We start from the raw sequence: 17582 nt of genomic DNA, 5'->3' as shown, positions 1-17582 counted from the left end.
CTGATACAGCCGCAGCGGCTATAAATGTTTGTAATCGAGGAGTAGCTACTAAGACCAACTCAGAATAGAAGTAAGTTTAGTTAAATCTGCTTACTTTGATCACAGGTAGCACGTACACGTACGTTCACGGAATATTGAGACATCCTGTATACCAAATAGTCAATGAATTAGAGTAAAAGAAACTAAAAAATATTTTTTACTTCCTGCGGAAAACCACATCACAACACGGCCATCCTAATGTCTCTCAGCGCCGTATTTATGAGCTTAACTTGTTTTTCTTATCCCTTCATATGTTCAAAAATAATGGCCCACTGGCAAGAGAGATAATGTACGTCAACAGTTTCCTGTGTCGTACACACAACCGAAGAACTGAAGAAACCTAAATTAGTTAAATAGTGATTAATCTTGTTGACGTGCGGGTCATAATAACGTCACAACATCGAGATTTATATCGATTCGGAGCATATGAACTTAAACAAATAACCATATTTTAATAGATAAACAAAAATGTGTTTCTGATAAACAGAACATGATGTATTGATCATTATTTTTAATTATAAACTGTTACTGAACTTACAGCTACATTAAAATACGATAGTGATACTTATATTGCGACAGTGGAGCTTTTTTAATAATACCCCATTTCTATTCGTTCGGATTGGAAATGAAAATATGAATTTTCCCTGTTTCGATTTTATACACATAGTTAACAATGTTTAATTTTCGCTGTATCAAAATAATTTTAAAAAGAAAAAATAGTTAGGAAACAGTAAATCTACTGTATACTGCATAGCAGTTAGTATCTAGAGTGAGATGTAATTACAAATTTAGAAATTGTGCGGATCATTTACTACTTTAGAAGAAAGTGATAAAGATTCTGAACATGTCCATACCATACTTGTCAAGACTTGTCAAGACCTGTCAAGACTTGTCAACACTTGTCAAGACTTGTCAACACTTGTCAAGACATGTCAAGAACATAATGATGCTGTAAAACTGTTTCTTTCTGAATTCGTTTTTTTTTTCTATACTTCTGAGTACCTCGACCGCCCCCTCGTAACAGCTACTCACCTTGCCTGTACCACTTGACTTGCGGATCCGGGGAACCGCCGATGCTGGAACAGGTCAGCTCCTGGCGCTTGCTCTCGGTGACGGTGACGTGCGAGCTGGGGGCGATGGCGGGCTCCTGTGGCGCGGTCAGGACGGTGAGGGTGTACTTCTGGACGTGCAGGTTGGCCCCCGATCCCCCCGCCTTGACCTTGCATTCAAATTTGCCGTTGTCCCTGTCGTAGCTCGCATTGGAAATCAGCAGGTCGTAGATACCCTTCTCCACCTGATAATTCAACCTGTAAAACGGATGCGGGGGTTAAAATGCTAAAAATGCTAAATGTTAAAATAGGGATTAATTGGGGAGGATTGTTTGTCGCATTTTGCGGGGTGTGCGCGCCGTAATGCACCGGCAGCGTTAAACGTGTACCTGTAAAAGTACACGGCCCCGGGCAATGGAAATACCGTGTAATTGATTTCAAATGAAACAAAAGAAAGTGATATTTTTGTTCGACGTGGGGTTACACATTATGTTGGAAGCGGCGGCGGCTGGTGCGGGGGAGCTCTGGGGCACCGCCCCCCTAGACATGTTAGTAGTAAAAAAAATTAATTTAAAATCTAGAATGTTATCTACATAATTACATTGATTAGCCTTATGAAACACATTAAAAAGGAAATGTTGAAGCTCTGAGTACGTGGGCTCCTGGTAGCTCGCCTCAACATCTGTAAAGTATTTACAGTGGTGGTCGTGGTTACCGTCGCGTAGCAATGAAAGACAGAGTGGGAGTATCGCATATTTACTATGCAAGTTGGGCTCTGTTTGGTCCGACCGTAACCAAATAATAGCTATTCATCGCTTTTTTTCTTAATAAACGAAACTTGTTCAGGTGTGGTGTAAAATTTTGTTCATTACATATTGTTTCTTGTGTGTATTTTAAAAAAATGATGTAGAAGTTTAAATTGATTATAGCACTTGCAATTCCATCTATTGAAAAATCAATGGTGCGAGAAAACCAAACTTTAATGAAAAATTAACTGAAAAGTTTGTTTCGGACAAAAGCAGAAGGGACTTTCACTATAAAAAATAAAGTTGAGTACATTTTCCTTATATTTCTTATACTTAAAATAAAACTATCTAGTTACATTTGATTTTTTTTCGATATTTTGTATCTAAATTTTATTTTGGAAGAGCCGCCACTTGTCGGAGGTCTAAAACTGAAAAATCCGTTCGTATGTCTGTCGCTATATTCTTTCTGTGTAGAAAATTGCAAAAGGAAGATGATTTCTTCCATAACTCTGCTAATATCAATAATACCGTGTATCTACCCACTAAGTTACAAGACCTTTAGGGGCATTTTAATAATCCTGACAAAGAGAATCATTTCCCAAATGTCGTCTAGAAATTAAAGAACTGTTCTTATTTATATTTACGATTTTGGCCTATTTTAGACCCCAGTATTTTATTTCGAAGTATTGCCATGTTTTTAGTGTTTTTTGAGATTATTTGAAAACTATTTTAATATGTGAGTTAATTTAAAAAAATTGTATGCAATCTGAAACAACTTCGACGTATGTTGCATTCCATTGCCGTTTTGACAGATTATTATTTATAAGATATTCTGTCTGTATACATTGATTGACAAATTTTTTTAGCTGTTTTATTATCTTTCACCGCTTCTAAAGCCGATTCGAGGATTTTGATGTTATTTTTAAGCCGTTTTGATGCATGGCGTTACAATTTTCTCGTTTAAAAATAAATGTCCCTATGGTAGCTAAATTGTTTAGACTTTTAACTAGTATTCTCGAAAACAACTACCCCGCGGACTAAAGCCTCACCCAACATTGAATTGCACCCCCAAGATTTAACAACAAAACATAACACGTCAACTGTGATATGTCAGATGTTCTTGCTTGTAAGGAAGGATTATATTTATAAATAAATCACTACATAGTACTTAGCAGATACTATTTTCAATAAGTAAGAAGCAACAATAACAACTTGTAATAACAATTTTATGAATAACGCTAAAAGCATTTGTCTACACAAAAATTATGATGAGATTATAAATAAACAGGAAGTAATAAACGTAGATACTATAGATTCATTAAAAATAATACCGAATGAATCAGAAACGTATCAACCTAAAGTAATTAAGATAAAACTCAATTCACTGACGTTAAAAAATCATTGAACCTATGTTAATGCAAAATATTGCCCCAGAATCAACAGAATTTGTAAAAATATTTCAACCATTAATTTATAAATTTAAAGGATATTTGTTGCCAAATTAGTTCAGTTCGGTATATTCATAAAATTATTGCTGAAACATAATCTCCTTGTTTGTTTAAATTAAAGTAGTTTCATTATTTATAAATTATTCTAGCCAAAAAAAGGTGTGAAGGAAATTTGCTTTTTTCGTTGTACCTACAACAGTACAACCAAAAATTAATTATTCATACAATTATTTTTAATTTAGTATCACCATTTTATGGATTTATTTCTTAAGATATGCAAATACGGTCGAAAAATTCATGAGCACCGTTTAAGTTTACTTGTGTTAATACTGTAACTTTTTCAAGATTTACGAGACCGATTTTTCCACTATGTCTCCAGATTGTGAGCGGGCCCTAAAACGCCTTTAATATTGTATGAGACTCCGTTAAATTTGCTTTACCTAATTTTCATCTGAATAAAAAAAGGGTAATTTTCCAATTCCTGTTGTATCAGTATAACGTGTTACACGACAACATTGTCGCCTTTCCACTCTTGTATATTTATAATTAACACAAATAGTTCAAATAAACTCAAGGCCAATTCCGACTCTACAAAAATATATAGCAGGAATTAAATATTCCTTAAATGTATACTGGATAATGTTGATCTTCCCCTTCAGTCGCAAGGAGTCAATTAATGCAAGATTGTAATACGTTGTACATGATTTTTGAGACGGCACGCACCTACATCATATTTTATGCAAAAAGGAAATGGAAACCTTGGGAACATCTCAACAGTCTAACCCACCGGTGCATATTCCTTGAAAGAAAATAAGCTTCATTAATCACGAATTGAAATTCGATAAATTCCCTTACAGCGTGCGAAGTGTTTCCTGTGATAGTGGTGGTATCGTATTTCTATCACGTTCTGCGCCATTCATCAGAAGTACAATACTCTACGTGAGATGTGTTGTATAAAGCAATACCTCGCGAGTAATATTTCTAATAAAAATCAGCACAAAAAGAGGATTGTGTATCCTTTAAACACAATCCGGCGATTCTTACCATTCCATTGCCCCATTACGTTGAGACAAGGGAAGGAATCGCAAAGTTTTTCATGCAATGGAGGGTAAGTAAAGAGCGTGCTCAAAAGCTTTTGAGGTTTGCTTTTCCCGTACAGTACAGTGCTCATTATATTCATGTACATGAAGGTATAATATGAAACACCACACTTGCTTGTCAAAACTGGGGGAGCATTGATGCACGTATGTATGTTTAAAGTGGAAAAACTACGCGATTCGCAGACATATAAAGTCGATTTTTTGGTGTAAGATCCAATTTTAAAGCAAAGTTCTGTGACAACCAAGAACAATGCAAATAAGTTATGCAATATTGGGTTTAGAACGACAGTGCATTATTATTTGTCCGATAGATCTATGGCCGTTAGAATTGATAATATTAATTTTGTGTGTCATATAGAGTACCGCAGGGATCTGTGCTGAGGCCACTAATTTTTTTATTAGAGGTCAACCACCTACCAAAGTATAACTGAGGCATCAAATATAGCACTGCTAATGACACCTCTCTTATAGTATCAACTCACACAGAAACAAAAAGATCCCCTTGTAGTAGCTGTTTTTTATGTGATTAGTCTTTGACAATAGTGATAACTGCTTGCTGTTGTAAGAATACAGGATATTTGTTTGAATGATTGCATTATTTAACAATTTTAAGATATCACATATGTGTTTTTTTTGTATTACTTATATTTTGATATACAAGATATTTTATGCAAAAATTGTTACAAGTACATTACGTAACGTTTTTCAATGCATTTTATAAAGTATGTGTCTTTTGAAACAGTTAGAGAGACACAATTTTATTTTATTCCAGCAATATAAAAGTTTCAAAAATCAGGTGTTTGTGTTTAATATAACTTTATTTAACGCCAAAATAACCAATATAACTGAGGCATCAAATATACCACTGCTGATGACATCTCGCTTGTAGTATCAACTCACACAGAAACAAGAATATCCCCTTGTAGTAGCTGTTTTTTATGTGATTAGTCTTTGACAGTAGTGATAACTGCTTGCTGTTGTAAGAATACAGGATATTTCTTTGAAAGATTGCATTATTTAACAATTTTAAGATATCACATATGTGTTTTTTTTGTATTACTTATATTTTGATATACAAGATATTTTATGCAAAAATTGTTACAAGTACATTACGTAACGTTTTTCAATGCATTTTATAAAGTATGTGTCTTTTGAAACAGTTAGAGACACAATTTTATTTTATTCCAGCAATATAAAAGTTTCAAAAATCAGGTGTTTGTGTTTAATATAACTTTATTTAACGCCAAAATAACCAATGATATAGTGTGCAATTTTAAGTAAAATTTCTATGTTTAAGGAAACTTATGATTGATATATTTTTGATGTAAAGATATGTACATCTCTTAATTCCTAATCACTTCTTTACAATACATTTTTTATCGTAGTGATTATCTGCTGTGGCAATATTTAAACTTTATACCGATAAGGTAAAAATGATATTATAGCACTGTTAGACTGTTTTTTTTTTTTCAAATACATCTCATATAATACTTACCACATTTGTTGTTCACTATATACAGGGTATTAGAAGTTTGACTGCCTTAATTTTAACAGACGATAGAATACACTAAAATAAACAAATAAACCTTATATTCATGACATTTGTCCGAAACTCAACCATTTCCGACAAAAAAATTTATCAAAATCTCCTACTTGATGTATAAAAGTTCGATTAATGAAGGAATATTGGTATAACTGCGTGTATAGAATACCATAAAATACAATGTTTGTCACTTTTTTGAACTTCTTTATGCTTAATTCTAAAAAATAATTAGCGTTGTAATAAATTTAAAATTCGATGAAAATATCGAGAAATGTGGCAACGGCGCTGTCCAGCAATACGCAATTCAGTTGGTATCTGGAATTGGACCGTGTCGGAGTGTTTTTTCCGTACCACTATTTCCTTTTCTTGGGGAGTTTTCCAGCGAGTGCGCCCAATGTTAACACTCGTTGTATTTTGAAAACTGTTCTTTTTGTTCATTTATGATTACTCTATCTCATGTTGAAGTAATGACAGTCAAACTTCTTACGCCCTGTATAATAAAGAAAACTCATAGTCGAGTTACATCTCACATTAACAATTTTGTATTTGTTTCAGGAAGAATTCGAAGGACAATTTTCAGCATCGTATTTTCCCGGGTTTTCCTGGATGTCACCGGTAAAATTTATTCGCATTAAGCCAATGGAAAATTAACCGCAGACGAATTTACGCTCAATTTGAGAAAATTAATACGTTTTATAATCCCATACAAGTGTGTACGTCGTAACGAATTACGAAATAAATTATTGTTAAAACGCGGAAAATATAGATTGATGGCTGACATAAATTGTGGAAAAAGTGCACACAAACACGATGATTATTGCATTAAAAACATGTCGTGCCGTATTTCCTCTGAAATTACTGTGAAATTAACACCACTTTTGGTGTGGAATGATAAATTACACTCTAAATGTATAATTAGCGTTAGTCGTGCTCTGTGCAATACTTACGTGACATTTAGATTTTTTTTGAAGCCACGAAAGCCTAGGTTCTTGTATTCGTGTGCAACAAATGTCCCATTTGGATACAGGTCCGTCAAGTTGAAATATTATACATATTTTAAGTCTTCTATAATTTTGTGACCATTTTGTGCCAATTTGTGCCGGATATTATAAACTTTGTGCTTTGTCAATTGAGTTGTTTTGAATATTAAAATGAGTTGACAACTCGCAGCGACAACTGATATGTCGAATTTAATAATTGTTCGATAATTTTGTGCACTCTATGTGTAAATTTGTGCTGCGGTTTAAAAATTGTGTGCTCTAAATTTGTATATATACAGGGTGATCTTTGAATTTTCACAAAGACATTTCAGCTAGTTTTGCCAACTCACGCTGACAATACGTCTTACCTCCGTAAATTTCCCGAAAAATGATGGAGCACAAAATGTTTAAACCAATACCCAAATTAGCACAAAATATTAAAAACAGTTGAAATTTTTAAATTGTATGTACGAGTTGATGTCTAAGTCTCATTAACTCATTATTGTGTGAAAAATACCTCAAAAGTGGACGGAGCACAAAATTTACAATATACGGCACAAATTAGCACGGGAGCACAACGCTCTGAAATAGCTAAATTTAGTTACATTTGATGGATGAGTCGCATCGTAGTGTTCAAATTACCTCAAAAATAGACAGAGCACAAAATTTACAATATAGGACAATCACAGCATATTCAAAATACCTTAACATGAACACTGCACAAAATTATGGAACAATTAAAATTTTTACATTCGATCTGAGTCACAGCGTATTCAAAATTTCTCGGAAATGGACAGGGCACAAAATTTACAATATACGGCACAAATTAGCACAGAATGAGCACAAATTTGTAAAACAGTTAATATTTCTAAAATTAATGTATGAGTCGCATTGTAGTGTTCAAAATATCTCAAAAATGGCCAGCGCACAAAATTTACAGTATGGGACACAAATTAGCACAATAGCACAACACTCTGAAATAGCTAAATTTTGTTACATTGGATGTGTGAGTCGCACTGTAGTGTTCAAAATACCTCAAAACTAGACAGAGCACAAAATTTACAATATAGGGCAGAAATTCAGAATGAGCACAAAATGTTAAAAACAGTTCAAATTTTTAAATTGTATGTATGAGTTGATGTATAAGTCTCATTGACTGATTATTGTGTGAAAAATATCTCAAAAATGGACAGAGTATAAAATTTACAATATACGGCACAATCAGCACAGGATGACAAAATTCTGGAATATTTAAAATTAGTTGCATTGGTTGTGTGAGTCGCATTGTAGTATTCAAAATACCTCAAAAATAGACAAAGCACAAAATTTACAATATAGGGCACAAATTGAGAATGAACACAAAACAGTTAGAATTTTTATATCCTATCAATGAGTCACGGCATGTTCAAAATACCTTAACAGCACAAAATTCTAGAACAAATTTTTACATTCGATGTAAGTCATAGCATATTCAAAATTCCTCGGAAACGCACAGGGCACAAAATTTACAATTTACGGCACAAATTAGCACAGAAAGGACACAAATTTGTAAAACAGTTAAAATTTCTAAAATTAATGTAGAATGGCATTGTGGTGTTCAAAATACCTCAAAAATGGTCAGCGCACAAAATTTACAGTATGGGGCACAAATTGGCACAGAATCAGCACAAAAATCTGGAGTAGTTAAATCTTAAATTCGATCGTGAATCGCAGCGTGTTCAAAATACCTCAAAAATGGGGAGAGATGTCACAAAATTTACAAATTAGCACATAGTGAGCACACAATTCTTATTGCCTGACATGAATTCGAACCCTCCAGCTTAGTGTAAAAATTTACACTGTAAACTGATAATGTATTAACTGGCAAAGAAGCTCCAAATACCGAACAAAAGGTCCCTAAACACATGCACCGAATTACGCTCCTGCCGGACCGGACGTCGCTCGTAAAGCGCCAAGCTGTTGGCATTGGCGCCGGGGCACCAACCAACCGGAATATTTGCCCTAACGGGGTAAAGAGGGAGATTTCAAATTAAAAGAAAATACTCACTTGTAATTGGCGTCGAGTGGCACATCGCCGATGGCGACGTTGTCGTGGGTCTGCTTATTTTTCTTCGCCCAATAATACGTTAAAGTGTCCCTCGACGTTTGCGGGGGAAACCTGCACTCGAGCGTCACGTCCTCCCCCTCCCTGGTGTCCCTGAAGCCGTCTTCCGTGGAAACAAATGTACCTGAAAACAAAACACAAACGTAATCGTTCGGTTCGCATGGAACGGTAAAGATGTTTACGTGATGGCGGACGTCTGAAAAATATTTTTAGCAGCCGGGCTCTATCCACATAAAATGTAGTATAAGTTTGAGGTTATGACGCACAATATTTTATATTTTCATATTAAGTTTCAAATCTTGTTAATATTACTAATTTTACTGCATATACAGTAGACTTTTGTGGACCGGTTGATGTAGTTTTACAGAGATCTGTCAAAGGTCTTTGATAGGTTGGACCACGTGATTCTTCTTCGTAAGTTATTTTAATTATTTTTAAATCGTACCTACATAAAAGATCATTGAAAGTTCAGTACAGTGGTTTTACACCGACTGTTGCTACTTCGGGAGTACCTCAAGGTCCAGTCCTTGGGCCGCAATTATTCAATAAGTTGATTAATGATATTTGTGAAATAAGTTCTGACTACTGTTCTCTTATGTGCGCATGATTTTAAGTTGTTTACCTCTGTTATATGTGATAATGACTGTATTTTACTTCAAAATTCTCTCAAAAGTAATTCCGTGGTACCTAGTTGTATTGTGGTACATACAGGGAAAATTAAGCCTATTGTTTACGAGTATAATAAAGATGCATCCAGTTACATTGGCCATTGCTTGAGGAGGACGTCTGCCACCTACCTCGCTGACAGTGGAGCTGATATTCAAACACTTAATAGACATGGTGGATGGCAATCAGCTGGTGTGCAAGAACTAGTGGCACCTCAAGATCATTCAGAAATGCAGACACAGAATCATAATAGTTTTCCGGAAGAACAAGTAGAATTGAATAAATTTCGTGTTGTTAACTTTTCAAATTTGAATCATTCTACTTAATATATATAACAATGTTTCCAAGATTTAAATATACAATTTTCTGTCAAATTGTTTTTTATTAACAGTGATATTACTATTTAGTAAAGTGATTTCATGTGGTAAAGTGTCATTTTAGTAAACAATTTTGAATTTAGTAAAATAGCATATTATCAGTAAAAATGCGAAAAATGAATATAATTATGCCATTTATCGCATTGCTTGAAAATAAAAATGGTCACTATAAAAACTGTGGCTGCGCTCGGTCCAGTTGGCGTACGGTTATTGTAAATTAAACGATATTTTAATTAAAACCGATTGACCGAATGCCGCTTAAACTCGAAAACAGGCCGGTATATTTATCCAAATATTTATTTGTTTCATTCAAATATTTAAAACTGTTTTCGCCCCAACAACCAACAAACCTATTTGTTTCAGATGTAAAGTAGATGTCCCGGTTAATTCGGTTGTATATTTTAATGCGAATTTTAAAGCTTACACCCAATTAATGTTTCATAAAATTGTTAAATCATTCTTCGCCACTAATAAAGCATGTCCGAAACAGATTTAATTAAATTATCACGACCCCTGCGTTGTAATTTATATTCCATTGTTTAATTTATTATTATCCACCCGCATGTGAAAGGCCTAAATTAATAACACCGATTGTCAAGAAAACAATTCTAAAGTGGGAATTCTATTATTAGTGTGTGTATAAGCTCTTTGTCTTCACGTGGTCGTTTACCAAATATGTTGCGGTTAGATAAAATGGATGAGCGAGTGAAGATTGTGAAAATTCTTCCAGCCCATCCAATCCAACGAAAATTGCATATAATTTGCGCACAGTCTCGGCTACACACTCTCCGTACTTGTAATGAATGTTCACAATTTCAAAAAGAGTCTTTCCACTGAACTAAAATATGAAAATATTGGGTGTGATTGTTTTTCTTGTTACAATAACAGAGAAATGTGTGTTGTCAGAATTCTATTCTCAAAGTGAATTAAAGTTTAACAAAAAATAAATCAAATATATAGTTCGTCATGTATAATTCCTACATGAAATAGTAGAAACGAAATATAAGATCAACTTCCCTAGAAAAAAATGGAAATGGTTCAAAAGCTAAAGTCACAAAACATCAAAGATAACTTTATATTATCATTATTTGATTTTGTTTATTATTTGATACATGTTTATATTATTTTATCCGTGCAATTGACACTCGATCACAGTTAAATAAACATGCTGGCCATTTAAACATAAATAAAATATGTAAACATACAACTATGTCCACGCTCATTGATATTTCTGTTTCTGTAATAGTGGTTGTCCTTGTAATAATATGCCGACTAAATACAGGTTTGCAAACGTATAAAAATACTCAAGTTCTGCCTTTCAAAACAATTTATAATGCAAAATTACACTTAGGAGCTGGGTACACAGAAATATTTCACGCGGATTTGATACATTACAGCTTTGTACAAACATTATTTGTCCTCAAGGAACAATTCGCGACTCAAACTAATGACCAAGGCAAAATAGTGGGCCATAATACGGCAATAAATCATAGCTGTAACGGACGCCTCGTCTTCCTTTAGAGGAAACCAGGTAAATAAATTCGAATCCGTCTTAAAACAATAGCAAAGATTGTGGTTGTACTGTGCTTGCCGCGGGTCATATTTCACGACGTCCTGATAGCTCCATGGAACGTCACGAAAACGCGAAATGATAAATATCAAAACACATGCTGATAAAAACTGTGAGCCAGTGATATTTCTTATTTCTACACGTGCTGCACAAAAGGGTTCGTCACGAACACAGACCCGAATTTGTGGTTGAGTAAAGAACATATTTCATATACAGATAAAAAAATGATTTTGCCTAAAAAAGAGAGAACTTGCGACGCAGAACCTCAGATATTGGATGTTTATATTCAGCGCGAGATGCACGAGCGGGACAAACCTTTTGGATGTTTAAACCAAGTCGCACTGGAAATATAAATAAACGGAATATACAGAGTGATTCCACAAATGGTGACCAAAAATGAAACATCATATTCTTTGGTGAATTTTAAGGGGTCTTTTCTATAAAGTTTTTATCTAGGATTATTCCATAGTTGATAAATAACATATTTTCTAATTTTCATTTTAATGCGCATGTAGCAAATGACTGAGACTAAAACCACAAAGCTGAATCGTTGGAAAACAACAAAGTTAAAAATATACTACAGGGAATATTCATTATTCCAAGTTTGGAATACAGAAAATCCAGTACAAAGTTTCCTTGGCGTATTTTTTACAAAACATACACTTTCAGAAAAATACCTACAAATATTGCAAGATTCTTGAATCTAGAAAATCCAGAAACGTATAATGGTCATTCATTTCACTGATTTCGCATTTTAATTGAAATTCTGTTAGACTATACTGTTGTAATTCGTCTTTGCAACATATGTTTGCACAAATCTTGGCATATTACTTCATATAATTCACATGGAATCCCATGATCTGGCAATTAAAAGTGGGTAAATTGTAAAAAATAACATCATTATATTCCGACTCCCACAATTCGTAGGTCATTACACTCTACAGCCATTGTGAAGTAATAAACCCGACTTTAGTGGTTTATGACCGATGTATTAACCTTGTAAGTAACAATCTTTACAGTTACGTGAGCCAAACTTAAAGAAAATAATGTATTTCATAACTTAGTGCAGCTTGTAACAGAACAGATGATACATTTTTTCATTGTTCGCAGATAATTTCTCATTTAACAAAAGCAATGAGATTTGTATCTCTTTTGAACAAACTGTTTATTCGCCAATATAGACATGTAGTTCTAAAACACAATAAAGTAGTTACGTGTGAAAGCTGAATGTGACGTTTTAAAAATATTCTGCATTGACGAGTTTTAAACAAGAAACGTGGGAAAATTTAATTTACCCTATCGGTTATTGGAGGAGGGAGAAATAAATTCATCTGTTGGATCCATTGTTTCGCATGTCAACAACTCATTCCTAGCAACAATAACCCAACAGAGCGTGGTCTTCCTGTGGAATACTGCGGATTTAGATATTTCTATTATTGATAGCACCAATCTATCTTTGTGCAATGTTTATGTTAATCAATTCTGCTCGAAAACATAAGCTTACGCTGATTGCAAATAAATATGCAGCCACAGTATCTGGATTTATTTTAACAATGTATGCGTACTATCTACATCGTGCTTTTGAAATAGTTCTACGCTTTTTTGTGTGTTGGATTTTATATAAAATCAACACCAATACTAGTTATTTTATGGAAATCACAATTTTTTTGCTGATATCCAGTAAACATTGCAAAAGTGAAAAAATTTATGATTACATTACAATACAATTTTGGTAAAAAAAACTTTAGAGTATAATAAAACAACACACCAAATTTCATTAAAATCGGTTCGATAGTTTTCGCAAAATTATTTTTTGAAAAAAATTTTGAAAAAAAATTTTCAAAATGTTGCACAGCTTCAAATGAAGCATCTAGATCCTTGAAAATTTTTTCAAATAGAAAAGACCGCTCAACCTTTCAAATGGTTTTTAAAAAACTGAAATCGGTTGATTAGGACGACCACAGTAAATTTTTAAAGTTGACACTTATTTTTATTTTTAAACAATTAGATTACATTTATCAATTATTTGCAATTTAGTTTAAAAATTCTTTAAAATTTTTTACATATTTTCGCAATTTTGAAAATGTTCCGGACCTCGCCCAGATTTAGGGATCTACACTTTTATTATGTGAGTTCTACTGAAGATAATCCAGAAGCAATTTGCTTGCCCCCTCTCACATCCACCTCAAAACAGACCCGCCCTGGTCTGAAAAACCCGAGTTATTTTTTAAGAAACGTGACATCACCTCCACCTTCCCAGAATCAAAACACTTAAAAGAATTCTTCGAAAACCCCATCGAATCATAAATTATCAAGGATTAAAGGTTCATTAAATTGCCTTAAAGCAGGTTCTAGAATTATTAAAAATGAACAGGCGCTATGTTACGCAGCCGGTTTGTGGTTTCGGGTCCTTCTTGGTATAAAAAAATACGTGACCAAAGTTAGAAAACCAAATACGTTTGACTAGGGGATTAAGTTTGATGTTGTTTTTATGGTGGTAACATAAAAGTTGTTACGCCACACATATACATTGCGGCTCACACAAAACTTCCATCGTTAAATGTAACAGGCAAGAGATTTTATACAATTACAATTTATAAACGAATTTTGGCGACGAGTAAAATATGCAAGCAACTAGCACTTTCTTATTATCTTTACTAACGCGAGATCGGAGAGGGATATTAAAAAATTACTGCAAAAACCCAAACATAATTTTAACTTTGACCGTAAAAAGAAGGCCGTAAACAATTTGGTGCTGAGCTAGAGCAACAAAACAAAACAAATTTTCTTTTATAGGCCATTATCAGATTAAAAAAATAAAACTTTCGTACATTAAGGGGAAGTCGCAGGATTTTCGTGGATTTTTATGTCGCAGGTTACTCAATCGGCATATAAATGGTTTCTTTTTGTCCCCCCTGTTGAATTTTATTTGGATATAAAGGTTATTACCCTATGAATTATTAATATGAATACAAGTATTTAAAACTGCAAACATTTCTTTAGTGGATTATTTAAATTTATGTACAATTAACACTTGCTAATAGTAAAATAACACTTTATATGCCTCAACAAACAATATTGTTGATTCCACCACCTAAACATTCGATGAATTTCAAAGCCGCTCCTAAATTTGTGTCCCCAAGATTGCCTCCGTTCCCATACACCCGAATCCCGATGACTCTCGAATTTTCCCCCAATCCTCCACCAACACATTCATCAAATGCACTCATTCATATTTATAGCCCAAGAAAGTATATCTCGCGTACGGATCTATTGGAGCGTGATAATCGTGATGTCCCCGCTCGATATACAAAATTGATTTGTTTTTCTTACCGTCACGTGTTCGGTATTAGGGGGCAGACACTCCTGAGGCATCTCCAGGAAGCTGGCGAACCGCAAAATCGACCTGCGATTCACTTCGTGTATAATAAACGCTAGCAACTTCTGTCATAACCCGATAATCGGTAATGCAATTATCCCGGCAGGATGTACTCCAGTGTTTCGGCAAAGTTGGCGGCCTGATTATCGGCTGCAATTTCGGCTGATCTAACTGCTGCGGAATGTGCCCCATCGAATTTGGCGCTCGGGCAATGCAAGCTATGTTCGTCTTCCCCATGCGCTTTCGAGCGATTCACGAGTATGACCACATCGAGCGCTATATTAGCTACGTTTGATATAGCTACACACCGCGCTTTAATAGCTATGTACGCGGTGTTCGCCGTAGCTATGTTCGCTACACTCGTTGCGCTCACTGTGTTCGCTGCGCTTGCTATGATAGTACTCTTTAAAAACACCCAATATTACCATCAAACAGAGCGCTATATGGAAGCTATATTCGCTGTGTCCCCATCGCTATACACGATAAATATTACTAACAAACAGTACGCCGTAGCTATGCTCGCCCATCACTATATTCGCTTCGTTCGTTATGCTCATTGTGTTCGCTATATTCGTTATCACTATACACGTTAAAAACAACCAAATCACTGTCGGGCAAAGCCTTATAGTGAAATGTTCGCTACGCTCGCTACGTTATGAGAACGTTCGCTTTGTCCGCTATCGTTGTGCTCGAAAACAGCCAAAATTACTACCAAACAGAGCGCTATGGAAGCTATGTTCACTGTGTTCTCCCATCGGTCTACATATTGAAACAGGCAATTTTACAACTGCACACAGCGCTACGTTCACTGTATTTGTTATGTTCGCTGCGCTCTTTATCACTATCCATCTTAAAAACGTACAGGATTACTACCACATCAAGGGCTAAGTTATTTACGTGCGATACCTTTATATAAATAAATACAGCCAACATTACGATCAGACCGAGCGCTATGTTCGCCATCGCTATACACGAGAAGAATATTACCAGCCAATATTACTAGCATATAGAACGCTGTATCGCTATGTTCGTTACGCTATTGCTATACATATCAAAACAGTCAAGACTACGACCATACCGAGCGCTATCTTAGCTACATTCGGTATCGCTACGCAAGTTAACAACCGATATTTACGATCACAGAACGTTAAAGCTATGTTCGCTTTATCTGTCACTACAATACAAGTTAAAAATAAACGCATATTACGACCACACAGAAAGCTATTATTAAAAACCAATTATTATAATAATGGTAGTGGAGTATTTATTTGGAAACTAAGGAAATAGCTAGAACAAAACAATTCAACAAACTATATATCACCTTTATCGCCTCACATATACACTACGTATTCTCCATGGCCATGTCTATTTTTTTAACATTTTAATACAAATAGCAACCGTAACGAACATAGTTATAGCATAGTGTAACGTTATTATCAGTGGTGGGCCCTCCTTTCGCAACAGGAGTAAACGTTCTTATAGCTCATTTTATAATGACTTCGGCGGGTTGTCTAAAACTGATGCCAAACTTTGTTGAAATACGATATTATCGATCTTTAAAGTTGACTTAAGAAACCTTGGGGAACTTATTTGCCATAATACCTTCTAATTTTATGACTACGCAGATTTAAAATATGTTAAGCAGAAAATAGAAGCTACAGTTGATAAAGCTTATAATTTGCTCCCGTTTTCAAGATTTTCTTTAGTACAAATGTCATGAAAGGAGACAATCGAATATTGTTTTGTGCAAAACCGTACTTATCTTATCAACTTCGACGTCACCTGTTACATAGGTGTTGTATAACAATGAAAAAGTAATATTAACGGTCGATAGAAGGAAGCACAAAAAACAGGTACTTAGGTAGGAAATTCTGAAAGGAAGCCTAAATGGTCGAAGATAGGCAGTTGAAGTGAGAACAGGGTGGAGATCGGTAGTAAGACGATCGACGGGCAGTCAAAGTAGTGAAAAGTTAATTGTTTAAAGTGTTATTAGTTAGCAGGTAATATTCTTTAAGTACTTTGTTGTTAATTGTTCTATATAATCTTATGATTGTGATGATTATAGATGTTTCATGATAATAATTCTTTGTAAGTTTAGCTTCTATTGCTTTATGCTCAAGGGCATATATTTTTACAAGGTAAAATTGTTATAATTATACCTAAAGTTTGCCCATTATTTATTTCATGTTAAAAATATATGTATTGTCCTGATTGCCAGACATTACAATAACGACTTCTTTGTTTCACATCTAACTTGTTTTTGCCACGATTACGTTATACGTAAAATATAGATGTTTCATGATAATAATTCTGTATATGTTTAGCCTTCATTGTCTTACGCTCAGGGGCGTATATTTTTCTAAGATAAAATTGTTACAATTATTATTATAGATTGCTCATTATTTATTACATGTTAAAATATGTATATTGTCGTGACTGCCCAGATATTGCATTAACGACCTCTTTGTTTCACATTTAACTTGTTTTATCATGATTAGGTTGTTCTTTGATTTCTTGTGCTCACTTTATGTCATACGTCTATACGAGCCTTGTTGAATTTACTAACATTTTCGCCCGTGCG

General features: G+C 34.4%; 1 protein-coding gene across 1 annotated transcript in view; it reads right to left on the bottom strand.

Moving 5' to 3' along the window:
- The window catches only part of LOC108914197 (hemicentin-1), a 193543-nt gene that overhangs the window by 37075 nt on the left and 138886 nt on the right, over nt 1-17582 (bottom strand). The window contains exons 2-3 of the mRNA XM_018719947.1: nt 8953-9133; nt 1072-1346 (exon numbers count right to left, since the gene is read on the bottom strand). Of these exons, the coding sequence (XP_018575463.1) occupies nt 1072-1346; nt 8953-9133 (456 nt within the window). The remainder of the gene's footprint in view (nt 1-1071; nt 1347-8952; nt 9134-17582) is intronic.

The sequence above is a fragment of the Anoplophora glabripennis genome, unplaced genomic scaffold, assembly GCF_000390285.2.
Source record: "Anoplophora glabripennis isolate ALB-LARVAE unplaced genomic scaffold, Agla_2.0 scaffold16, whole genome shotgun sequence".
NCBI lineage: Eukaryota > Metazoa > Arthropoda > Insecta > Coleoptera > Cerambycidae > Anoplophora > Anoplophora glabripennis.
The sequence above is the reverse complement of the archived record's forward strand: the minus strand, read 5'-3'. Positions and strand labels throughout refer to the sequence as shown.